The 27,446-nt window shown below is 39.5% G+C and overlaps 1 protein-coding gene across 1 annotated transcript; it reads left to right on the top strand.

Moving 5' to 3' along the window:
• The first annotated feature begins 125 nt into the window (after window positions 1-125).
• FZD6 (frizzled class receptor 6) lies at window positions 126-27,446 on the top strand. Its single transcript, XM_014965603.1, has 7 exons — window positions 126-263; window positions 453-843; window positions 17,220-17,416; window positions 19,835-20,852; window positions 22,934-23,082; window positions 24,516-24,944; window positions 25,413-27,446. The coding sequence occupies exons 2-7, from the start codon at window positions 664-666 to the stop codon at window positions 25,567-25,569; spliced, it is 2,130 nt and encodes a 709-aa protein (XP_014821089.1). The 5' UTR covers window positions 126-263; window positions 453-663; the 3' UTR covers window positions 25,570-27,446.

The raw sequence follows: 27,446 nt of genomic DNA on the forward strand, positions 1-27,446 counted from the left end.
GGGGGCGGCGGGGGCGCGGCCCGGGCGTGGCGGGGATGCGGCGCCGAGGCGAGCCCCGGCTCCTGGGCCGACTTCTCGGCCGGCTTCCCCGCCCGGCCCCGCGGGCGCTGCTTCCCAGGGCGGGGCTGGGAACGGAGCGCCGACAGCGGGGCGTTGGGAGCAGCGGTGGCTCCGGGGCCCGGGCGGGAGCGGGGGCCAAACGTACCGCTCCCCGTGGGCGAGGCGGCGCTCCCCGGGACGGGCCGCGCCGCGGGCCTTGCGGGGTACGGAGGGGGGTTTGGGGGCGGCCACGGGCGCTGCCCCGTCGGAGCGGGGTACGGGAGGTGCGGTGCGGTCCCGGCCGGAGCTGCCCTGTCTCCTGCGGGCCTGTGAGGAGGCCGAGTTCTGCCTTGGGACGGGGGGTGGCGGCGCGGGATGTGCCTGCTGTTTAATTACTTTTCCCGTTTTTGCAGCGTACAGGCTCGAGGAGGAAGGGGGTTAGTGCAGTTGCGGTCAGCCAGGATGGGGAGATGCCTGAAGGAGCGGAGGGGAGTCTGATCGCCGCCCGTGCCCTCGCCGTGCGCTGGAGCCAGCAGGGGAAGATGTGCGTGTGTGCCCCGGTGCGAAGGCGGCGTGTCTGACCGCGGGACAGAGCCATGCGCTGAACTGGGAGATCCTGACAAAATGGGAGTACTTGCATTCTCTGCGACTTGCAGTTTGCTTCTAACTCTGGTGCGAGGGCACAGTTTGTTCACCTGTGAGCCGATTACTATTTCCAGATGTTCAGGAATGCCTTACAATATGACTTTTTTCCCAAACATAATGGGACACTATGACCAGGACACGGCTGCTCTCCAAATGGAGGTAAGTTCTCCCACCCCTACTGTAGTACGTAAATATAAACGCTTTGAAACAACCTTTTTGGTCATTGATGAATGGTTTGTTGTATCTGTTGCACTGAATCACAAGGCAGACAATGTTTAGTGGCTACGTGTTTCTTTTAAATCTTTTTTGGAGTGCACTAGAGCCGTTTGGTTGTGTGAACACTGTGTAAGGGAGTTACAGACACTTTCCCCTTCCTCTTCCCCCTGCTTTGGATCCTTTATTAGAAGTGGAAGAGGAATGGGTGTAGCACAGCAATGTGACTATTCAGAACTCTGCAGCAGAGCCCAAGTACCTCCCTGTTACACAGAGTAATTATTGAAGTTCTCTGGGGATGTAGTGTATGATATTCTGGCCCACATGAACTCGGGTAGTGCAAAAACAATGTTTAGAAGTTGCTTTTTGTTCCTCCCTTAGCATATGTCTACTAAGGAGAGTTACCTAAACTTATTCTCTATCCATGGCTTTTGCATTCTGTTGTCTTCTGACTGGATGCTGAAACTTCAGACTGAAAGAGCAACATTCCTTTTTTTTTTATTTTTTTTTTTTAACTGAAAACAAACATATTTTTTTTTTACTTGAACTGTCTGTAACATATGGCTCCCTTGGGAATATGCCACCTTGTGGAAAGGCTTTGCCGATAGCAATAGCTCTAAAGGGTGAGAGCCTCTCTGGGTAAGAGGCTTGTAAAACAAGTTTTAAACCTGTTCTAGTAATGGCTTTTTCAGTGGTAAGAGGAGGGGGAACACCTTAACAGAGGTCTTGAAAAGCTTACTGGTTTGTGCTGTGCAGAGTGCGAAACAGAAGTGAGTTGAAAATTAAGAAGTTTCTGGTTTAAAAAACCTAAACATATAGGTGGTATTGAAGGTGGCTACTATTACTAAAATCTTATTTGCATATTCTTTACTGAGCTTGGGGGAGGAGCTTGGCTCAGTTGCCAAGACATTCTTTTTAGTGTTGTTCGGGATAGTCAGGATTCCCTGCTTGGTCTCCAGCTGCCAGCCTGGGAGGCCGCAGGCTTTGGTCCCGCATCGTGTTTGCCAGCCCAGTGCAGCTGTGTGGGAAATTCTGGTACCAAGTGTTAAGACACCTGTATTCCAGCAACTGAATTCAGCTGAATTTATCTGCAATTCTGAGATAAATTGTGGGCTTTTAATTGGAAGGCAGGCGATAGGCTTCAGTTGCAGTCCCTGTGCAGTGCCTTCTCCTGTCATCGTTTGTCAGGAATGCTTTCTACAGCGTCTGCCACTTTATCTGGCCAGGTATACTGCTGGTTCTTGGTGTGTCTTAACTACAACTGTTGAGCCAGCTTTTGTCACTATTTGTGCCTTCCAGTCATGCTGCTGTTACAACAGAGAGACCACAGAGCCATTTTTTCAGTTTGCCATGACTGACTTTTCTGAACTGTCAGGAACTTGTGCCTCGTGCATGCCTGCTGTGTGGAGGAAGTTCCTTTTGGAAAGGGTTCATGGTTTACCTGTTCTCGTATAGCTACTTCATAAAAACTGTGTGGTAGTGAGAAGTTTTGGGGTTTTGCTTTCTTTTTCTATCCTGTCTCCCTTACAACCACCCCTGACTCTTGCAGTGGTTGATCAGTGCTCAGCCAGCTGATTGGGTTGCTATGTTGAACTGTTTCTGTTAGGATTTGATTTCCCTACTATATTTCATTTGCTTCCTAGTGTCCTGTCATTGACACTGTCTGGCCTCTAATTTGTTATACCTCACTACTCTAGTGTTGTGCAGACATTTCTAAGCTGCCTAATGTGTATGTGGGCCGATCTGTCTGCCTTTATTTTGTGATTCAGTGGCGCTGATTGACTGCTTGGTCAAATAGAATTTTAAAGACACCTGCCTTACTGGTGAAAGGGTAAGGAAGCTTCTGCCCCCATTCTGTGTGTAGCTTGTGTTGAATCTGTCGTTAGCAGTTTGATTAGAATTAATATGGTAAGCTTAGGGCAGTTAATTGCTGGGCCTTTTCTCTGAGGGAGACCAGTGCATACCAATGTCACTTAACACATTTTGGTGTGATTCTACATGGTATTTGGCAATGGCACCAGTATAGTTAGTTTGTCCATGGTTGCCTGCGACAAGGAACCTCAGGATTGGCAAAGGGTTCTGCTTTTCAGAGGAATTGGTGTTACAGCAGAGGAGGAGGAGCTATTGACATCTGGAATATTGTTTAATTTCACTTTGCAGCCATAAAGAGCCAGCAGATTGGGAGGTGGAGGAGACTTCTGTGGTTTTAAGAGCTTCCATTTTTCTGTAACTGGTAATCCAAACTTCGTTCATACCAAAGAAAGAATTTTAATAGTGTGTTGGTTAAAACTTCTTTCTTTTGATCCTTGGTAGGAATGCTTAAAGGCTTTAATTCCATTTCTCTCTTTCCCCTCCCCTGCCCACAGCCTGTTCTCCAGACTGGGCATGGTTTTAGGATGTAAACACTGGGTTTGAGATTCAGGCTTGTAATGTTTTCCTCACTTTATCTTAACTGACTGTCAGCAAGCTGCTTAATCGTGCAATGCCAGGGAAGATGGTAGAGAATTTTTCAAGAAACCAAAGGTATTTCGTGCAGAAATTACCTTGATGCTAGTCCTGTTTTCTGCTGCTGTCCCCTCTGGAAACTTCTTCCCATTACTTACTTAGAGCGTTTACTCCCAGAAAATGTTGTCAAGGGGACAAGTGTCTCCTGAAGGTGAAGTTTGCTCTCCAAAACAGTGCTAACTCTCTCCTATATCCCACTCTCAAGGCCCTACAGGTGTGTTCTGCTGTGGCAAGTCTTACAGCCAGAAAAGCTGTGCTTTTTATCTGCTGGAGCACTAAGACTTCTTTACACTTTCTGTACTTTCTGAAAGGGTGCTAAATTAGCATTTCTGGCATGGTGTCTTCATAGTAATCCTCTAGTTGGGGATCATATGGACCCACTGTCTTGGGTGGTGATTGTCTGCCAGGAAATCAGCTGGAGCACCAGTGTCGTGTATCAGCTCTTCAAAATGATGTGCTATAAATCAGTATGAACTGATTAGAGCAGGAAAAAAGGGCTAACTCAATCTTGTGGCCTCTGTTATGGGAGTTCTGGCTAGTAGTGATAGTCCCTCTGGGATCTTATTTTCTGCAGTAGAAAATTCATAATTTCCAGTTGCTCCCTCCATTTCCCCGCCCCCTTTTTTTTTTTAATTTTATTCTAAGCTTTTGACTTGGATTGAGTTTAAACTACTTGATTTTTGCTTTATATTTGGATTAGTTTTGTTTATACAACAAATGGGGATTTTTGGAAAGTAAAACCACATGACTGTGGTGTGAAGTTTAAGGTTTTTGTGTATTAGCTAAATGGCTGGATGACAGTGGAATGTAATTATTTGCAGGTGCTTACAGTATGCATATCTCAAAGCAGTTTAGCAGTAACACCACTCGTGTTACGAGTAGCTCAGGTTGGAAGGCTGAAGATCTAGGGTATGTCTAGTGGCATGGATGGACGTAGCAGAGCAGCTGGTTCATTACAGCTACACTTAAATAGGTGTAACCCCCCCTCGTGGTCATCCTCCAAACCAAATCACTGCAAATTCCAAAGTAATCCCTATTTTAACTCTCTTGGAATAGGTGGTCAACATAATGCCTTATTATTAAGGCGTTATTCCAGCAAGGCAGAGGCTATTACTGTGTTGTAACTTTTTGTTCATATCTCTTAATCTGTTCTGCTGCAGTTCTGGAATGTGTCTACTGTAGACAAGCCCTTAAGACTTCCTGACCTGGGTAGGATCTACAGGTCTGTAGAAGTACAAAGACAAAAGGCTTGCCAGTGAGTTTTTAAAGCAGACTATACAAAACACTGGAAAATGTCCCGCAGGGAACAATAAAGTACCTCAGAGGCTGGAAAAATGATTCAGTAGAGAGTTTTCCGTTCAGTTCTGAGTTTGTGACCATGTGCCAGAATGTGTGTGTGTGTGTCTGTGTGTGTGTGTGTTTGGTGCAGCTGGCTGGGGCAGTGGGAGGAGTTGTGTGAGAACTAGGGTCCATTTTCAACTAACAAAACCAGTTTGAAGTGGATTAAGAAGTACTTTCAGAAGCTTAATACTGAAGTTCTGTGGGTTAAAATTTCTAATGTAATTGTTTAATTTGCTTTCACTAAATATAAGTTTACAATTAATTCAAATATGAAGATACTTACAGAAAATGGTCTAGGAAGGGAGTGCATGGGATAGGGGACATAGTCAAATGTCAGTGCTGTCTTTTCTGGTGTGACAATGCAATGATTAAATATGACAATTTCTAAAACTGCTATTCTGTCAGCTTTTTAGTTCTGCCCCATTCCAAAGGAGGGGGTAGGAGTGTCTGCACCCCAAAGCTTGCCGCCACCTTCTTTCTCACTGTCTGTTAGCTGTTGGTTCCCCTTGGGGGCAGACATGGTTGCTTTGTCTCCTGTTGCCTTTTTGGAGCTTTTCACCTTTTCTCTGAATTCAGCTGTGTCTGCTGCATCACAGTAGTAATCTGCTTGCCAGAGGAAAAGGTGCATATGTCTGTCCTCTCCTCCTGAACTGCATCGTGGAGATGAGTGGAGACTTGCTTTCCGCTTAGCTGTTAGCGAAGGGGAGGTGTGCAGGGGAGCACAAGAGCTGTGTAGGCAGCCACTATAAATGAGGGGAGAGAAACTTGTTATGATATAGAGACTGAAGGAACAGGCCTGGATACTCAGTCTTTGCAGGACAGAAAGGATATCCTCTTACCAAAGAGATCTGCTCCTTTTCATCCCCATAGTGAAGCAGATGAGAACTTTCTGGGGAAATAAAAAGAATCATCCAACTTTCCTGCACTTAAACTTCTGATAGGGCAAGATATTTCAGAGAATAACCACATCCTTCCCGGTTTGGCCCATGCTGTGTTCCCCGGAGGGCCTGCACAACCAATTTCTTCAGTCCCAGTAACTACTGCCACAGAGCACTTAGTGGCCAAACTCTCCACACGTTTATTCTGCATACAAAAATTAAAAGCAGCTTTTCAGAGATTGGCTGTACCTACCCAGCCTCATGATGGCCTAGCAATACCTGGTTACCTGGAGTCTGTGTCCCAGCTCCGTACTGCACATGAGCTAACGCTCCTGCTAGCAAGGTAGGAGGTACACCATTTTTAGCAAAGTTTAAGAATCCAGCTGGGTAGGGGATCTCTCTGGGGAGCACCCCTGGAGCTACAAACAAAATGTTACATGCTGAAGGTTAACATGGCCCACGCATCCTAAGATGAAAGGGTAGAAGAAAAGGTGGCCTTGAAACTGTCTCTACTTTGCTCTCAATAGCAGGAGCAGTCAGGGTGTTTAAAGTGTAAAGAATTTGGGTGGGGATTTGGAGGGATGGAGGAGAGACTGTGCGAGGCGGTGCAAGCAGAAAGAAGCTCCTGTAGTAACATCATTAGCTTTGTTAAGAGAGCCCTTTCTTATATGTGGATATCATGCATTTGAAGGAAGAAAGAGGTAATCATGAAGTAATGGAGTAAAGGAATTAGCTTCTATCCTTACCAGCTATCTCATTGCTCCTTTAGAATTCAGATTTTTTACAAAATATTATTTAAAAGCAAGTTGGTTTTCTTGCTTTCTTGCCTCTCAGGTTGGCCTGTGTCTCAGAGTAAATCAAAATTATGAGCAAATAAAAGTTAATAAAGAAAAGAAACTTAATTAAGATGCATACATGTGTCTACATATCAAAAATCTGTAACTACTCAGGTTGTAATTGTTTTAGACATTTTATATTCATAAAAATAAATAACTGAACAAAAATGCTACAAAAGAAATACGTGGAAGATAAGAACTATTCCCTACAAATACTTAGGAATGAAGTATCACATTTTTTGAAAAATTTTTTTATGTAGATCTTATTAAAAAAATCTTAAGTACCGCTTTTCCTGTTACAATAATGATCTACTCTGAAGAGTAATAGTTATTATTAATAATAATTATAAATTTATGTTTTCAAGCTGTAGTGGAGATGATAGCTGTAGAAGTGAGCTTAAAGTGGAAGGCCTGGCTTTCCATTTTATTTGGACACTGATCTTCCCAGAAGCAATGATTTTACAGAAAATTACTCTGGATCAAAAGTTATGGCAGATGGTGGCTTCAAAGTATGTAGAAAGTTGACTACATGGTGAAAGCTTCCCAGATGCAAACAAACTGAGGCTGCCATCCAGTTTTCCGTTGTTCTTTTGAAGTTTCTCTGGTTTGTGGCTCAAACTCTCAGGTCATTCATTTCTAGTGCTGTGTTTGAGTTGTGTTGGTCTGTGCTCCTGCCTTACTGAGAATTCATGTAGAAGGTCCCATCCTCCTTGTCAACACGTGTGCATGACAGAAGCAACTTGTGCAGATTTTCTAGGGACTGAGTCAGTCTGTTTGAAGTTCAAGAAAGCATTTGATACTGTACTGCATGAAAATTATTACAATTACTAACTTCTTTAACTTTTCACTAATCCATTCACTTTGTGAGGCAGGCAGGCACAAGTCCGATGACTGAGGTGAAGCCCATGAAGCTGCATTTACCTACCTCACTACCTGCACTTCTGTCTTCTGATTTGAGTGTTTCTATCTGGTCATACCTTGAGATACTGACACACTGCTTGGCTGGCCATGAGGCAAACTGTCTCATTTTTATGAGATGTGGGCAAATCAACAGATATGGTTACTTTCCATTTTGCTGGATTTGGGAGGCTGAGTGTGACACTTTATTATTGCCCATAAGCATGAGAACTAACTTCATAAGCAAGGTGATTTTCCAATTTATATGCAATATCTCTGCCCCCACCTAACCAACAGCATGGCTAGCCCAGATCTGTGAAGAGTGGAACACTTGATGCAGACAAGTGTGGCTCTTTGCAGAGCACGTCAGGTCTCAGAGGATCAGCTTTGAGTCAAAGCTGTCATGTGTATAGCCGTGTTCCTGGGTGGGCTTGGAGCAGGGTCAGCAGCCATGTGGAAATGGCATTTGGCTGGTCCGTGCAGAGCTGGTTCAGATGCCTTTGCATCCACAGAACTGGCTTCTTGGGTTTAGAAAAGGGGAATTGAGTATGTTGTGGGGAAGAGGACTGGTTGTCATTTCCAGGCCAAGTTGGCAGTGACAGGTAGATCTCTAACTGCAGATTGCATGGCTCTTTTGGCACAGAAATGTCTCTCACTTTTCTCTGTTGATCCTGTATCATCTTATTTAAAATACTTAATTACTCATTGGAACAGGATCCCCAGTTTCTCTCCCAGGAGCATACCAGTTGCTAAGCTATTGACTTAAGCTCCTTTATTTTCTCTCTCTCACTTCTTGGTTTTTTTTTTAAGACTGCTTAGATTTTTTTTATTTTATGGACTGGCAAAGGAGGTGTCTGAACATGGATCCCTGAGTGTTTTGAGGAGTAACCTGTTGCATAAACGCTGCCTAACTTTTGGAGACAGGTGTGATGTGATTCCTCCTGCTCTTGAGAATTTTTTTTCTGGCTGTGATGTTATCTCTGCTTCCTGAATTCTGTGAATGACTTTCTCAGGTGCCTCTCTGTGTGGGAACATCAGATGGGGAAACTGCTTTTGAGGACCTTAGGAAGTACCTGGAAGCTGGGCATCACAAGTTCCTGTTTTAATAGCCAGTCCCCTCTGTGGGTCTGTCTCTTGATTGCTTTACTTGATGTTACAGATGTCTAACAGAAGTTTGCTTGAGATGATCAATCCTGTCATGACTGAGGTTGTCCTGATTTAGTTTATGCGTGACATAGGCAAGGAAGAAAGCGTGGTACAGGGTTACTGCTCTGGTAACTTGGGTGATGCTGTTCCTCTGAACTGCATCTCCACACTCACAAGGCAGGGGAAACATGAATCTGGTCCGACTTTTTTGGAACCAGCACAATAACAACTTCTGCTGGAATTCCCTTCGAATGAGGAGTTTTTTCTATAGGTAGCTGGCAGTCTATCAATGGTATTACTGGTAATTTTCTAAATTGTATTCTACACAAAAAGTTCTGTAATAAATCCACTTACTGCTGTAATACACGGCAAATGCGTGAAGAATTTAAGATTATTTTGAGATACTTCAGCTACCACAGTCCAGATGTAATGAAGCTCTGTCTAGACTTTAGATGTTTGAGGGCCCACAGTGTACTTTCCTTCAGTTAACTTGTATTTATCTGTCTTTCATGCTGTGTATAGTATACACGGAGATAAAACCATATATAATTGAAAGCTTTGCATAAATAGTTCAGTTCTGTAATGCTTGGGAAAACTTTCTCATGTTTGTTTTGAACTGTAAATTGCAGAGGCTGGAATATCTACAATTTAAGTCAAGCTATAATTTAGGTTAGTACCACAAAATGCAGTGAATTTTGCTAATAAGCCATTTTGGAAAGTACTGGAATACTAGTACTTTAGTTTTGTTTCAGAATAACTTCTTAGTGAGATGTAATATTCCGGTTTATATTGCTTCTAACCTTGTTATACTTAAGAAATATAGGGATATATGTATTTTTATTTTATGCTTAAGAAATATTTAAAGGGAGACCACGAAACTGAGTTGTTTTACTACAGAAATAAATTCTGTAGTTGCTAGTTAAGGCAAAACAGTCCAGAGCTCATAGAAGTAAAGAGCAGAATAGCCTGCTTTATCTTTCTGTGTGTCTGTGTGCACTGGCAATGGCAAGTTTAGTGCCCGGTTGTGGTGGAAGAGTGGTTTTTTAGGTTTTGTTTTGCTTTTTTTAAAATAAGTAAGCCTCTTGCTGCCCTACTGACCTTTGAAAACTTTTTCCAATGTGCCTTGTCCTTACTCTCCTTGGATTTCTCATTAACAGTCCCATCAACTTTGAACAGCCAGTATCAAGGTTCACAACTGAGTATGTATTAAAGTATGCTGCATATAGAGGTGTGGGGGTGAGTGGTGGTGAAGAGTTTACATGTATAATATATTGAATGTTTAGATGATGAGTAAATCAGCTCACTAGCAGTTGCACAGCCTGAGATCTGAACTGAGGCCTGGGCAGCTCAGCTTGAGGTGGGGCACAGTTTGACTTGTCGGCTCTGGAAGGTGAAGCTGTCCCCACGCTTTGTTCAGAGCCCTGAAATAACTTCTTGTTGCCTTTGAAAGTCAAACTGCATGCATTGCCTTTGCTGCACAGCCGAAGGACAAAGATGAAAGTTCATATCTTTGCAAACATCTCCCATTGCAGAACAGCATTGTTTGGTCCACTTGCTTTTTTTTTTTTTTTTTTTACTACACTTTTCTTTCTTTCTTTTTTGTTCCTCCCCCTCAGATCCTTGAACTTTAGATTGTCCTTGAGTAGGAAACTTGAACTATTTCTATTTGTGTCTTTTAAACTACTGGGGTAACCTGACTTCTACTCTGACAAAAGATTTCATTCTTATATCTGTAAATGCTAGACTGATTACATTTACAAAATGTTTGACACATTAAACATGGTTGTATTTGCCTTAATTCTATAGTAATGCCACTTTGTTTAAAAGTAGCTTATTTTAATAAGGGAAATGATTCATATGCTTTCAATGGTTTTCTTTTCCTATATCAAATTAACAAGCACTAATGATACATATTAAATTTATGCATATTCATATCTAAAATATTTTATTACTATCAGTGAATTTTAGTCCTGAAAAACTTTTGTCTTGGAGGAGTTATGCATATAATTTTAACTGAGGTTAGAAAATACAGATTAGGACTGATACTTGCTGCTGGCACCAATAGTCAATTATTACCCACAGCTCAGGTGATAACATGGAGTATTTGCCCCCCCCAAATCAATAGCAAATTAGTTCATACCATCTTCATTGACAATTTAAAGGATGGTTGACACTGCACTAATGTTCCTAAGCTGCACCCACATTTTTGGTTTGCAGCTCTGCTCTTGAGGTAGCAACTTCTACCAGACATGTAGCAACAAGATGCTGACATTTAAACTGCCTTAACCTCCTGAGTTTCTAAATCCTTACATACCAACTTAAAAGCATCTTTAACTTGCCTTTGATCTAAATCCATCAATATAGCAGCCAATTGGAAGAACCCAGTCTTTTCTCAACATTGCTTTGAAACTAATCAAACTTCATGTGTTAGGACATTTATTTACCATGACTTAATTGTGCATGAATTAGGAGTCAAGAGTTTCTTGGCAGCTGATTCACTGTGGCCATGAGCAAATTATCGCCCTTGCCAGCCCATCTGGGAATTGTGTGAAGACATTAATATCCCTGGGTATGATGCTAATGTCATCCCCATCCAGTTGAGAATAGCTCCACTGAAACAATAGTGTGGGGTTAAATCAGCCGTGCCATACTTGTTTCGCTGTTTTTAATTGAAACAGATTATCATTATAGAAGTGGCTAAAGATACCATGAAGATTAATTATTAGTGTAGCTCTGTGAGTATAAAGAGTAATTACTGCCTATTCTTTTGAGACCATTTACATACACCATGGTTGACAGTGACTGTATTGACTACGTATCACATATGAAAAATACATGATAAATATTGTGTTTAGTTTTGAGGTTGTACTTCAATTCTATAATGCCACTTACTCAACAGTAGTTGTGTTTGAGTCTGGTACTATAAATTATTAATCATTACTTATTAATTGTTAAGGTGAGTTCCATGCATAGCAATGTGTATCTCTAATATATCAGGAAGGCATCTGGGGTGCACAGTGTAGTAGGATTGTAGAAATTGAGATTTAAGTGTTTGCTTCCACGATTTAAATACGCAGTTGTGTAAGTGACGAGGTTGTAATGTTGTGCTTTAGGTCACAAGATGCCTATCAAATCATGAAACCAGTACCCTTGCTTAACAGTGAGACAGCTGGTGTCTTCCATTGCTTACCTTAGTTAACCCCAGTGTTAACTAAGTTAAATGTTTTAAGTCAGTCACTAGACCTCAGTGATCAGAAGAGCAGGTTGTTACTGCCTTAAATAACTGGCTCTCACAGCTGAACAAAGGCTCTGGTCCTCTGTATATCTCAGCAATTCAAGATATTTCCTGTCTCTTACAATCAAGGTTTACCATAGCTGATTGTAACAAAGACCTTGGTGTTTTGATCCACTGTTTTCTATATTATGTAAATATTTCTGTGACATTAATCAGCGGAGTACAGGAAAATATTTTCACTTACTTGTTTTGACATAAGTTAGTAGTTATTGTACATCCCAACCCTACAGGCATCTGATCATCCCTGCTAATACTTTTCTCTAGGGTAAAACTGGAATGAGGTAGGACAGAGCCTCTGTGCTGTCTGCCTGGAATAACAAACTTGTTTCTCTTGTGTCTTGGATTTGTAAGCCTGATAAGCACAGTGCAGAGAAGCTGCTGAGCATGAGATTCACATTCAGTTCTGGGTTGCAATTTACTTGTTGGCAAAGCATGTTTCAGAGCGTGTTTGCACCTAGGCATTTATTCTGTGCTCTGCACCATTTGTTCTCACTTGTCTCAGTTGTGGTGTTGTTTGTAGGACTACACCATAACTGAATTTCTGGGATAGCCTGGCTTTTTGCCTCTGGATAAAATGTAATATAGACGTACTTCATGAAGAATCTAGGATTCAGTAAGGTGTTGGTGTTCTGTTCAGCACTGAGGGTATTCTCACTGGTTTGCTTTGCGGGGTTCAGGTCAGACTGTTTTCACTGGGAGGTTTCTGCACAGGGCTTGTGCCCCTCTCATTCCCTGCACTGACAACATGGGGGAAAGTTTGTTTTTCACAGCCCTCGGATCTTCACTGCTGTTCCTTGGGGCAGTGCTTCTCCTGGTGTCACAGGCTGCATCTTCAGCTTTGTGCTTGTGATTAGTTTGTTGGAGGTTTGCTTGGTAGATTGTTAGTGTCTTCTAGATGGCCTCATATTAACTGTTAGCTTTTTCCCATTGGCAGGAAGATGAGAATTTATATTTTAGGACTTGTATTGGCACTGTGAAGCTCCATTCTTGGTTTTAAAATAGCCTAGTTTCACTCTATTTTTAGCGCTGCTGTCACCACCAAATCTGCAGGTTTTCATCTCTGTTCTTCACGCAACAGGGCAGTGGTTGCTAATGCTAGATATGCCAAGTGTCTCTGCATGTGTTTGTGCCACCTGCACATCCTGGCCTTCCTGAAGAGGAGAGGAACATGGTATTAGATTCTAGATTCGCCAGCTTGGTGAATCTGCAGGTTTAATCTTGGACTTGGATGCTCAAGACACGAACCCGAGCATGTGTGCCAGTTACCCGGCTAACCACTGGGGTAAAACATGTTTGGTGCTTGGGGCACCCATGATCCAGGTAATACAGCCCTGAAGAGACCAATTCATACTCTCGGTGAGCTTATGATCTCCATTTTACACTTTTTGCTTAGACACTACCCAGCAGCACAAGTGAATACTTTGGGTTTGGTGAGATTTTGCTTTTATGGTCTGTCAGAAAATGCAGATGTATTATTTTCTGTAATGAAACATTTCCAAATTGGCTGTCTGGCGGTGAAACCCACATTTAAAGATACGTAATTGTTAGCAGAGTTCCAGGCATAATTCATGACCTTTTTTTTGCTGGTCTGAAATGGTAAAAGGAGGCAGTTTCTGAAAATAAGCCTGTATTTTATAAATCCTATTTTTATGTGCTTGAGGTGAAAGTTTTACACTTTATAGAGTTTTTCAGTTGAGGGAAATCATTGCATTAAAGTGGGGATTTTATGATGGACTCAATAACTTTGTTTAAAGAGGTGATTCAGCCTGCATAGTAGACTTCAATTTTCAAAAAGGCTTTGGCATTATCATAACCTATGCTTTTTGAGAAACCGTGCAGGTAACCCAAGGGGAATTTGCTTTTCCAATGCCTACCTAAAGAACAGGAAGAAAAGGAGGAATATATGTTTTGTCACAAAGTACAGTATGAAATGATTAGCTGGTAATTTGGTCCTACAGCAAATAAATGTTGGTTCCCCGTACTCATCTGTACTGAAATCTCTGACACACAACTAACTCATAAGTTGACCTGGAAGTGGGTTGGACAGTGAATTTGCTAAGGAAAAAAAAATCACTGAAGAGTTGCCAAAAGGTCTTGTGATAGATGCAATTGGACAATAAAATGGTAGGTGACATTTAGGGATGGTAAATGCAGAGTAATGAATAAAGGGAAAGATAACCCCCACTATTCCTACAATTGGATGTGCACTGTACTGTGTTAGTTACTGACACTCAGAAAAGAGTCTTTGTCCTCACTCTGCATAGTTCTGTGGAAATATGAGGTCAGTATTAAAATGTAGTCAAGGCAAATAGAAGGCAAAGTATATTATGGAAGGAGTAGAAATCAAAATATAAAACATTATTATGCTGAAATATACATATAATACATAAACGGTAGCAGGATGGCAAAATGGCATGGAAAAAGTAGTAGTATGTTAACTGTCAAAACACAAATTTGGTTGCAAAACCAGGAGTTAAAATAACCAAATAAAATGCAGTATTTTCTCAGCAGTGTGTGATTATGCAATATAACTTACTGCTATAGTATTTTGCAAAAAGTATAAGCATAAATGGTTGAAAAAGGGATTAGGTGTGTTCTAGGAAGAAAGGAGGTCTGTTGTTGTCTCTTCAACACAAGGCTGGTGTTATAAACTGCTGCTTGTAAAGTTTCCTAAACCATTTCTTGTTGGAAACTGGGAGGGTTGTCAGCTTGTTGTCTTGTTTTCCCCCCTTGCCGACTGGGAAGATGCTTGTATTTTCAGAACACCAGACATCCTGCTCTTAATTTGGGCTTCCAGGTGTTAAAAGGTAAATATTTTTAGCAAGCTGAAATAAATACTGTGAGAACAGTTTCTCTTCAGCCAAGTCCTTGGACTTCTTCTCTGATTACATTAGAGGCTGAACATAGCTGAATAAAATATGTTCTTTAAACAACATTATTTAGTCAATAACATAGTGTAGTAAAACCCTTGAAAGCATTTAATTTTTGTTTGTCATTACTTATCTCTGATATACAGTATTACTGTGTAGTGATTCTTGTGATATTTTAGCTTTTAAGTATTTTCATATAACAGAAATTCTGTTAGAACGATAAAGTTGGTTTTACATCCAGGGTTTCTTCACCAGACATCGCTTTCTTTATACTCATTTTCTGTATCAGGGGAGCAAACTTAAGAAATGTGGTGGTGTTAGCTATGTTGGAAAAAGCTATTTTTAAATTGTTAGCTGCTAATCAAAATAGCTAGTAGAATATTCCTTTAGATAGAGTTGATTTCATAGATAAGAATATTGGGGTTTTTTTTAATTATTAGCTTTCTAGAGGAAATACTGCTCTTTTACCTATGTCCACAAAAGTTCTTGAGTGGCACCTCAATACTCTCTGTAGAAGACTAATTTTATTTTTTATCAACTGCGATGAACTCTACAAGACTTAATTTCAAAAGTAAACTCAGTTTCTATAGGAGATGTATATGATTACCCAGGCTATTATCTTTATTTTATACTAAGTGCAAGGAAGAACAGAGCTAACATAAATTAAACATTGGAGCAAATAAATGTTAATTAAAAAGAAAACAAGCATCATAATTGTGCAAAGGAAATGTAATTCATTTTAAGTCCTTACTATTTTTTTTCATCTGAAGCCGCTTAGTGTTTAGGAAATAATCCAACTCGTGGAAGTGGAGCATATTATACCAGAATTATACTTCTCTCCTTGTCATAAAATACTCAACCCTTGGATTCCTGGGAAGGCAGCTCCAGAGCAGACATCCAGAGGGGGGATCAGACTTCTGTGCGCCTGCTGTAATGGCATCTGCAGATGCAGCACGCAGCTGGAGTGCTCTGAGGGATGCCAACATTTTTTTGGTTTTTCATAAAGCATTTTACTGTTATTACTCTGCCTTATCTTCTCCCTTCACCCCCCATCCTCCCCACACATTCCTATGTTTATTATTGAGGTCCCATGAGGATTTGTAGATACAGCATTTTTGAAGGGGAAAATTTATTTATCAACGTTTTTCCTTTTAAACTACATATTTAGTAGCAAGATTTGCTTTTGGGATATAGGTATATATATATTTGGGATACTTAACTTCTGAGCCCAGAATACCTTTTAATCCTTCCTTTACCAGTCATTGGTTGGATATTTGAGAGACATAGCTGTTAATGGCAAAGAATGAAACTAAATTCTTCCTAAATAAAAACCTTAGTAAAAAGTCTGCTGCCTTCAAAAATTTTGTGCGGTGTCCCTATTTATCAACAGACTTCAAAGTGTGTTAAATACTTTTTCAGCTTTCATGATGCATGAATTTGACTATTTACGTGTGATATGGAGATAGCTTTTTCCTGAAATACAAGAAGGATTTAATCAAAAAGCTTGTGTTCTTTTTGAACTGGCGATGCCTGGCACCTCGTGGCCCTGGCTGATCTGTGATCTGGTATCCACGTGTAGTCACCAATAGGTCACCGGTGCATGGGTGGCTTCTTCAGTTTTATTTCTGCCTGCTCTCACTAAGGTGAGGGTCTGCATCGGGAGCTCCCTGGTACCTCCACTCCCTTCTCGTGGCTCCACCGCTTCAGCCGTGCAGCCCACTCAGGTTTGCATCTGGTTTGGCTGAATTTTTTACACACGGTAGTATTTCGGCTAAAATAATTCTCCCTAATGATAAAATTGATTATAAGGTAGAGAAGGAAGGCTGGATTTTTTCCTTAGAAGCCTCTCTGTAAATACTGGATTTAATTAAATAACAATAATTAAATAATTTAATTTTTGAGGGGAAAAAAGCTGCATTAAATTTCATTCTACGAATGAAATACAAGTCATCAGTTATTCATTGTTTGGTGCTCAGCAAGTACAGGTAGAGGAATCCTCAGTCATGTTGAGGTTTTGAAATGCCATGTTTCAAAAATGAGGAACAATGATATTTGGACCTCATTAATCAAAAAACCCCAAACCTCTCTAGAATGAGAGAAGACAATATGTGCACGATACATACCGCTTAGGACTGGAAATGTAATTTAACAGGAACTACAGGGCCAGACACACCTTTGAAAATCTCAGGGCCCTTATTTAGAAGCTGGCTGCTGAATGTAGGATAAAATGTTAAGTTCCTATTTTTAAAAAAAATTGTGGACTTTCACAATACCTTTCAGATTTGTAATATTGTCAAACAGGAAAAATTAGGTTTGAATAGTTACAGATTGGCCAAGATCCCAGGACAGGGGCTGGGCTAGAAGTGCTTCTCACTGCTCAGGGCCACTGGGTTTTGCTCTTTCAAAACTGCTGAACAAACACTATTTTCTGTCATTTCTATCATATTTTCAAACACACAGGGGAACAAATGTGAGCCGTAGTGATGAAAATGAGTTTTGATGCCTTGAATTATCTTTTTAAAAGTACTAACCCAAGCCTTTTTCTTCCCTGTAGCCTTTTCTTCCGCTTATGAACCTCCACTGTTCCCCAGACGTCCACACATTTCTGTGCAAAGCCTTTGTCCCTGCCTGCCTGGAGCAAGTCCATGTGATTCACCCCTGTCGGAGCCTCTGTGAGAGGGTGCATTCCGACTGTAAGAAGCTGATGGACACTTTTGCAATCGCATGGCCTGAAGAGCTGGAATGTAGCAGGTGGGGTATTTTTCATGTTGACAGGCTGGTGGGGGTGATATATTCGTATTTGACCTAGACCGAGTCAAAAATCTGAGGCAAAATGTTAAATATCACCTTGCTTTAGCTTCCCCGTCACTGGTCACCCTACAGTGCTTATGCATAGGACTATTTTTTTATTAAAACTTTTTCATTAATCAAATGATCACCTGCATTTCCTGCTTGTGATTTTTTTGCAACAAAGTTCTGCAGCAGTTCTTTTCCATATTCAGATCCCTGCAAAAAGAAGCTTTATAAGTTTCTTAAAATTTAAATATTAAATATTTCAGCACAGTTTTTGCTTTGGTGTCTGATCTCTAAACTAGGGATGATCATACTTACTTCATGGGGTTTTTATAAATAATTGCTAACAAAATAATGAAATATAAAATATCCTGTATTTGAATGGACACAGAGCATTAAATAGTAGAAGCCTTATCTTATTCCTACCCCCTTAAATGTGCAAATACAATCTTGCATTGCTTTTCCTCTACTGTCAGCCAAAAGTCCCTTTTTTAAAAGTTTCGCCTTTTTCTCAAAGATGTTCCTGTATCTGTTCCAGAGAAAAGACAGTTAATAATAAATATGGGGAAAGGGTGACACTCTATATATTAAATAGAAACCACAGAAAACACTCCACTGTAATCTTCTTGAGATTCTGACCTTCAACTGCAGATATTTATAAATTATTAAAGCCAGATGTTGGGTTTGTTTTTTTTTTTTTCTAACACACATCAGGGCAAGAAGCGCAGGAAAGGAGAAGAGAGTGGAAACTCAAATCATGTTTTCTAACCCTCATGCAGTTGCTAATCTGTGACAGGGCTGAGAGGGACAGCAGTCCTGTGCTATGGTCCTTGGTAGAAATCTGTATCGCAGTGAATATGACAGATGGCATTAATAGCGTTGCCCTTAGTTCTGCAGAAAAAAAATTGAAGTTGGGGGGTTTTAAAAACAAGAAGGCATCAACTTCTGTGCAACAGAAGTGCCACTCAGTGCAGCAAATGTCTTCAAGAATTGCTTTGAAAAATTAGGAAAATTACAAGTGAATCCAGTCATTCAATATATCTTTCAAATGGCATTTAAATTAAATTACATTTTTCCAGGAACCGCTGCAGCTTTGTTATTCTACTACTGCTAGCATTTATTGAAAATAAGCCTGCTCTGTTCATATACGAAATGATCTCTGCCCAATAGCTGATATAAAGAAGTCCGTGTAATGCAGGATGAGATCCTGCTGCTGGAGCCCATGGCAGAGGAGCTGGCGTGAGGATGGGCAGTAGCTGCAATCCTGACATTCACACTCTTGTATTGTTACAGACATGCATAATGCCTGTTAAGACATGGGTGAATAAAGTCCATGCTGTTTCCGCACATGCTGGTGTGGCCCATGGTTAATGAAAGAATCTGCTACAGAATCAGTTTTCTTAATGATTAGGCTGCATTTATTTGGACAGCATGATAATGCAGAGAAACAAAGAACCGAAGGTTTTTTTAGCTCAAGCTGAGCTTGCAAAGTGACACCGAGGAATTCGTAATAGCATTTGACAAAGAACGTTTTGAGATAACAGAATCTTATTTTAAAAGCTAGAATGCAAAACTTGTTCTTTTTAAATACATGCTTATATTTGGAATGCATATAAATATAAATCCCTTTTTGAGTAAATGCTTACTTGCTTGAAGTGTGCTGACATAAAGTAGTTTGAAGATATGTCCAACACTGTTTATACTATATTAAGCTCACAAAAAGGTCACATATTGTGTCCTATTAAACCCTTGAGCTACTGAGTCTTGTGCAATTTAAAAATGAACATTATGGAGCTAGAAAAAGAAATGCTAAAATAGCAATCATTTTTTACAATGCTTATCTTTTTCTGCTTTTTCAATTAGGTGGGTTTATTGCTGACAACAATGAAATATCACTGTAACACAAAAAATTATAATAATAATCATATTCTAGTAATCACTTAATTGTAGATACTGTCAGTCTTCTTTGTTCCTTGACTGAAGCTTGCATTTTGACAAGATCATTGGCTGTCTCCAACAGTCTGCTGTTATCCAGATTTTAAAAAAGGAAAACTACTGTAAATATTTTTATGTACATACATGAACGTTTAGTAGAATTTAAGAATCTAAAGGAAAAATTGCTATTTGAGTGGTGTTTCATAAGCAATAAAACAACAGTTAGAGAACAGCAGGTAAACAGCTGTGTTTGAATGGTCTTTTAAACTGAAAAAAATTGAAGTCTGTTTTGTAAAATGATTTTTTTCATACAATACACATTTTGCATTATCTACAAAATTTAAGAGGGTTCAAAATGAGGTCTCTTTCATTTTTCTAAGAAATGATTATAGTTGAGAATGAGGGGCATTAAGCTATTTCCTCTTCTGTTTGTTTATGTAGACTAGTCAATTGTGATGAGACTGTTCCTGCCACTGCTGCTGTAACCACAGACTTACGTGGAACTCAGAAGACCCCAGGCCAGGCCCGAAGGGATTATGGGTTCTGGTGCCCACGGCACTTGCACACCACCAATGGACAAGGCTACAAGTTCCTGGGGATTGACCAGTGCGCGCCCCCGTGTCCTAATATGTACTTCAAAAATTACGAATTGGATGTTGCAAAAAGCTTCATCGGAATAGTGTCAATCTTTTGTCTTTGTGCTACGCTTTTCACATTCCTGACTTTTCTGATTGATGTTAAAAGATTTAGGTACCCGGAGAGGCCCATCATATATTACTCCGTCTGTTACAGCATAGTCTCCCTGGTGTACTTTATTGGGTTTTTACTTGGGAACAGAACTGCCTGTAACAAGGCAGATGATAAGTTAGAAATCGGTGAAACAGTTGTTCTTGGCTCCCAAAACAAAGCCTGTACTTTCCTTTTCATGGTTTTGTATTTTTTCACGATGGCAGGAACTATATGGTGGGTGATTCTTACGATCACTTGGTTCCTCGCAGCGGGAAGGAAATGGAGCTGTGAAGCTATTGCACAGAAGGCCATGTGGTTCCATGCAGTCGCGTGGGGAATACCTGGTTTTCTAACCATCATGCTCCTTGCGATGAACAAAGTGGAAGGGGACAATATCAGCGGAGTTTGTTTTGTGGGTCTCTATGATCTGGATGCCTCTCTGTACTTTGTGCTTTTGCCTCTGTGCCTTTGTGTGTTTTTCGGTCTCTCTCTTCTTTTAGCTGGTATTATTTCTTTAAATCATGTGCGGCAAGTCATACAGCACGATGGCAGAAACCAGGAGAAACTAAAGAAATTTATGATCCGCATTGGAGTTTTTAGTGGGTTATACCTGGTGCCACTTGTAGCACTTCTTGGATGTTACGTCTATGAACTGGTGAACCGGAAAATCTGGGAAACGACTTGGGTGTTTGACCACTGTGACCAGTACCACATTCCGTGTCCTTACCAGGCAAGTAGCAGTTTCCTTTATAAATAATACTGGGAAGTAAATTTAACAGAAACCCTTACTCATCACCATATCTACTGTGCAGTTAGTAAATTATTTTCACATTAAGTAATCAGTTCAAGAAATGTAGTGATTTGTTGCTTTTTAAGTCAAAATCAGTGGTATCATACTTTTGCTTTGAAATTTTTCACTAGTCATATTAATAGCACTCACTGATTAAATTCCAGCTCGTAGCTCTAAAGGGAATATGTAATCTTTACAATATTTTAATTTCACATTACAAATTGAGTTGGGGGAAGGATCATTCTTCACAGTATCTGTTCCTAAAAGTAGTTGCTCAGTATTTGGGTGCCTAGCTCAGAATCAGAGTAGCTCAGGTGGCTTTCTATCAGTTGATGCTGAAATAATGATTCCTGAAAATTGAGTCTAAATTGGATTTAAAATGCTGCTTTTAACCATAGATTTAAAATCACTTTCTTCTTTTTTTTTTCTTCGAAGTGTAGAATTGTAAACATTTGAAATTACAAAACAAATTTCCAGTATATTTTTTCCACGATAGCTGTCATTTGCAGGCTGATTTTCAGTAATGTGAAGAAATCTTTTTAAAAAGCAACCAAACAAAAAACCCCAAATAAATAAAAAACAAAGAAAAAAAAAAAAACCCCAAAACAACCCAACAGCAACCCAACAGCACTTTAAATTGCAGAGGTGTATAACATTTGACTCTTAAAAAACCAACTTATTTGGAAAGGCTTTTAAAGTAAATGTGCCGTGTTCAGTACTGTCTGTGGATTAAATCTCTAGTAAGTACATAAAACTCCCTGCAATCGTGAGTAATTTGTGGTTTGTTTCTTTCCATTTGAGAACAAACATAAAAGGAGACACCATGACTAAGAAAAATGCAGGTGTCTCTTGTCATCTTTCATTGCTTTGCACTTATGGTCTATGTTTTTCTTGCGATAAACTGTCATTACAAAGAGGAATATAAACAGAAGCATTGTGGAATGATAATCTGTAGATCCTTCTGCATTCTTAAACATCCTCTGTGTCCTCTCTGCTGAAGTCAGTGTAAGCTGAGAGTAGCACAGCTCACAGGCTTGGTTATTTTTGCTTCCGTTACCATTCTTAACGAGAGCAACTTAAATGGTCTAAAATACATAAGGCTGAACACAAAGCTTTTATGCTTTTTTATTTAAAAAAAAAAAGCACACCTTGGTTTGTAGTGCTTAAATATAACAGCTTGGTATAATAACACAGAAGGAGCATGTATTCTTAGCCTTTAATTAACCTACTGGAAAGAGTAAATAGCGACAGGGAATGTTACACAAAGACATAGGTAAGTGGAATCTGTCCCTGTAATAAACAGCGTGTGCTGACTGTGGAGGAGCTTGAAGTGGTGAGCCTGGCCCTGGCTTACCTGAGCTCGTTTGTAGCCTTTTATTACACTGGCCTGATCAAAACCAAACAAAAACAAACTTCAGTTTAAGTAGCCAGTGTTACCTGGCTAAAAAAGTAGTGACTTTCATAGATGGGACTGGCAGATAAGCCAAGTAATGTAAATTAAATTTGCAGCATGGGAGCAGAAGATAATCGTCTCTCACTGGGTTAAATGTCTCTGCTCCTATGATCCTGTTCTGCAAATAGGTGGATTAATTTTGCAATAAACAGAAAACTACTATGTAGTTCCCTGCGGCTCTGTGAAGATGCTGTCTAATCTGATTAACTCCCCACTCATCCACTTACTGTTTCTTTTAAGTTGAAGGGATAAATCTTATGCATACAAACTATCTCTGAAGAACATGGTTACTAATACTGTTACCCCCAAAATTATCTTTCCTTTCAATTTAAAAGAAAAATATTTCCTTCTGACTAATCTCCTCTCTGTGTATTCAGCTGTAGGCATTAACCAGCTCTGACTTGACGGTACACGTCTAACATTTGTCCGCAGCACAAGCCTCAACAAAGAACAACAGCCATAAGGAGAGAGTCTCTCTTTTACATAATTTATTTGGTTTCTGCATTTAAAAAATAAATCAATGAGTATATGTTCTTCTTTGCATTTATTAAACTTTGTTATCTTCTAGGCAAAGGCACTGGCAAGACCAGAAATATTTTTGTTTCTGATGAAATACTTGCTGACATTAATTGTTGGCATATCTCCAGTCTTCTGGGTGGGAAGTAAAAAGACCTGTTCTGAATGGGCCAATTTCTTCAACAGAAATCGCAAAAGAGAGTAAGAACAAATATTTTTTTTTTTTATTCCTGTTTTTTAAAGTGTATACTTAAAAATAAGTTGGATTTTAGACACGTTACTTTATAGCTCAGGTGATCAAAATGTCCTTAGAACCCTTCTCTTTGGAGTCTAAGTGCTGCACACGGGCATCAGCAAAATGCCATTGGAGTCTGATGAAGTTTTACATATGCAGTGACCTTTTGACAACATTCTCTGACAATAGAAAATATTTTCCTCTGCTGATCTGTTCTCTTTCATAGAGCGAAAGACATTTTGTTGTGTTTAGCGCTGGCTGATACAGCTCTGGTTTCCGGTTGAATGAGGGAAGATAATTTCAGCCATCAATTTAGATCCTTTCACGTGTTCCGACTGCTTCATTTGGCACAGTACTTAGCTGTGTTTGCTGTCATGCAATAATAACATCCTCTGCTTTTCTACTCTGCCAGGCTTGTCTTATTTTAAAATTAATTTTCATTGAACCCTCCTTAGTATCACTTTTATTATCTTAATCTACTGTTCCTTTTTTTTTTTCTGAAACAGAATAATTCAGTTCTGTTACTTAATTTTAGAAAATTTATGTGTGGGTTTAAACAGATTATAAATGACATCTCCGTTTCTTGTAGCTGTCATTTTTTTAATTCCTTGATTATTTCTTTTTAGATGATCTGTGTTACTAATGTAAAAACACAGTATAATTTATCTTTTTTTTTTTTTTTTTTTAAAACACCAGAGTGATTTAGGGTAAAGGAAGAGATGGGTCAAACATTTCATCGTAGGCTAATTCCAAAATAAAATAAAATAGTTATCCGCCACTCTAAGGTCCGAATAACCACACACAGAGGGATATCCTGTTTTTTTTTTTTTTTTTTTTGGATTTCCCAAGACAGCGGTCCTTAAGCTTGTTTTATTTTACATCTACATTCCTTGATGGTGAGCTTATAGCTTCCTTTCCCTCTCCTCTCTTTTTCCACTTCCTGTATAATTTTTTGTGTGTGTTTCAGATGTTAACTACTTTCAGCTATAAGAATTTATAAATAATGAAGTCTGTTTTATAATACTTACCTTTTTTTCACATGAATGAGGTTTACTTTACATAAAGTTAGTTTGGTAATACAGCTGTTTATGAGCTAATCCTGCTTTCCTCTCTTAGATGATTAATCTACTGAAGTCATTGGACCTACTTGCAGAAGTAAGAAATGTAGAAATCTGCTTTATTTAATTGTTCCACAGACATAATTACTTTGGAGCCATTAGGATCAGATTTTTTTTTTGTCTTTTCTTTTCACATACAATTTTTTTCCTTGTGTTCATTAACATCCAGCTCAGATTGCATCGTTGGTTGCTGCTCTTTCACATTTTTGTGTACAAAGCTGTATGACATTCTACCTGAGGTTATCCTCTTCGTTCAGTTACGTGCTTGTATTTTCTTTCAGTCCAATCAGTGAGAGTCGAAGAGTGCTGCAAGAATCCTGCGAATTTTTCTTGAGGCACAATTCCAAAGTTAAACATAAAAAGAAGCACTACAAATCCACCTCACACAGGTTGAAAGTCATTTCGAAGTCAATGGGGACGAGTACGGGTGGCACCACAAATCATGGAACCTCTGCGGTAGCAATCACTAATCACGATTACTTAAGCCAAGAAACTGTTGCAGAAATTAAAACCTCTCCAGAGACATCTGAGAAAGAGATAGAGGCAGATGGAACATCAGCCCGAAGGGTCGAGGAGGGTGAAAACAGTGGAGATCAAATGTTATCTAGTTCTAAACTGACCGTGGAGCAGGTGGAAAAAAGAAACAAAGCCGATAGCACGTGTGATATGAGTAGCTTGACTGAGAGCATGAAGAGAGCAGGTGAAGGAAGGTAAGGCTCCTTAACGCGATCTTTTGCTTGTTCATGCCTATTACTGCTATTTTTGTAAGTTTTCTGTTTCTTCTCTCTGATCTCAGTAGACAACTAACCCTCAGTAGCTGTTAAGAGAACTGTAATTCTTACAAACTGTTTCACATGGCCATGCATGTTTAGCATATGAGCTATTTTATGTTTTTGTAGGATTCTTCTTTTCCTTTTAAGCGTTGAGAGCTTGTAAGATGTTTTGTGTTGTTGAACAGCGACCCTCAAGAAATGTGTGGCTGCAATGCAGTCATGTTGAGACATGAAAAAGAACAATGGTGACCCTCAACTTGGAAAAGTATACATCATTGTATTGCCTTCTCTTGAAAACAATATAGCTTAAGTTATATTATGATTTCATTGCTAAATGTATTTTTTCTAGTGTAATGCACTGTGCTTAAAATTGACTCCCTGTGGTTTATTTTTCATTATTTACAGAATAACTCCTAAAAACGATTTTATTGATTCTCCTGCATTACAAAGGAGCTGTTCCCAAATACCTGATGTCTCACAGTCACCTTCTGTGTCACTACTTGTCTACTCGGCTTCAGACACTAGAAGAGAGTTGGATTCAGGAAACAGTTCAAACCCTTGAAAGACTGAGTTTTTATATGAACATTTTCAATGTATAAGACAAATACGGATTCTGTGTTACACTGGAAATAACAGATATTTTGTGCCTTATTAAAAAACACACTTATCTTGCTTTGCACTTAAAAAATGTAAGTTTTGCTGTGGGGACAGTTAGCAATACTGTAATATATCTAATCCTATCCAGGAATAATGGAAATTGAAGTTCTGTAGGACACAGCTGGATTGACTAGCAATAATTTAAGAAAAGGATGAGAGAAATAAATATTATTCCAAATAGAAAGAACACTTTGCAATGAATAGCATTAAAATAATGCTTAGAAAGCACTGTTACTTTTCAAGGCATAAAAGTTCCATCTGCGTCTTTGATATTTTTCAAAACTTGTTAATCTTTTTCCTCTTTTTTGCTGTGTCTTAAACAGCAGTATCACTTAGATACACAAATTTATAAATATTCTCTAAATAATGTCATGATGTATCAATTACAGCACTGTTTTATGGTAGCTTGTACACTGAATATGAAAGGGAAACTGGAATTAGTGATTTATTTTGTACATAAAAACAAATTTTGTAAATAACTGACTGCATAAGGTCGATATTTAGAACTACTGTTTTGTATGTATTGTACAAACTTGGTGAAGTTCACATGCTTCCTGTAGGCTGTGGTGGGCAGAGAAGGTGACTTTGTTCTGGGGCAGAGGGACTGTACCTGTACAGGTGAGGTGACTGTACCTGTACAGGTGAGGTGACTGTACCTGTACAGGTGAGGTGTGCCACACGCTGTGCGTCGGGGCCGGGCAGGGCAGAACCCCGGGCATCCCATGACGGGGACCGTGCGTTCGATGCAGCAGCGCTGCAGGAACATCCTTCTCGAAGCCCCTCCTGCTGTGGTGTTCAGAGCATCGTGCCAAAGAAGAAATCACTGCACAACATCCCTCCTGGCATGGGGGACAGACTCTGAAGTGTGTACACTTTGGGGTGTTTTTTTTTACAGGGCTGCAGTGAAAGTGTATGTTTCACTTTATTTCTATGCAAGTAACATTAATTTTTAAAAATTCTGTAGAGATATCTTGCAGAAAATAAACTTTTGAGTTATTAATATACAGGTTTGTTTAACATTATATTTACTTAAAAGAGGGCCTTAACATTTTTTCTACAAAGCTAAATTTTCTATATGCCACAGCAATATATTTTCTTTAAATCAAAAAGGCCTTAATACATGTAGCCTTTCTTATGATGGGGTGGTCCCCAAGAGCGAGTACTACTGACATGAATAAGAATTTCATCGTTTTGCTCTTAAGAAATCCTGGCTCCAATTAAGTCAATGTGATTTATTACCTGAGATAATTTGGAGACAGGATTTTGCTGTTTTCTAAACCTAAATGTCAATGCGTTTTGTGAGACTGTTCAGCATCTTGTGTGTGATTACTAATAAGAGTATTTCTCAGTACTTTGATAGTATTGTCTTCCAATTTGGGCAGCATTCAAGGTGATGCTTTGAACAGTCAATCAAAATTGCATTGTACAAGGGTCATGTAAATGCTGGAACAACAGGAACTACAGTTCTGATAAACCAAAGTTGTTAGTTTTATCCATCATGTATTAAAACTGGAATGTATTTACCTTTATTACACCGTCTGCATTTTAGCATTTGTAGCTTATTGCCTTAAATAGGACATGCCACTTCTATTATCATCTCCCCATGGAAAAAATAGAGAATTCTTGCTGCTGAGAAAGGTTTGAAAAATCTCCTGTGAAAACTGCACACCAAGAACCCTTCATTCTTGTAGTCACATTTGTAAACGGGTAACTTTATACACATGTTCTGTAGTTTTGTTATTACTGTCTTTGTTAGTAATAAAATATACTGTTGTATAGTAA

Source organism: Calidris pugnax, unplaced genomic scaffold, assembly GCF_001431845.1.
Source record: "Calidris pugnax isolate Ruff unplaced genomic scaffold, ASM143184v1 scaffold41, whole genome shotgun sequence".
Taxonomy (NCBI): Eukaryota; Metazoa; Chordata; class Aves; order Charadriiformes; family Scolopacidae; genus Calidris; species Calidris pugnax.

Bases quoted from the DNA above. Each gene is read 5' to 3' on its own strand.
- FZD6 (XM_014965603.1), top strand. From the start codon at position 664: ATGGGAGTACTTGCATTCTCTGCGACTTGCAGTTTGCTTCTAACTCTG. The intron at 844-17,219 runs GTAAGTTCTCCC...TCTTCCCTGTAG, and splicing joins CGGCTGCTCTCCAAATGGAG to CCTTTTCTTCCGCTTATGAA. The intron at 17,417-19,834 runs GTGGGGTATTTT...TTGTTTATGTAG, and splicing joins GAAGAGCTGGAATGTAGCAG to ACTAGTCAATTGTGATGAGA.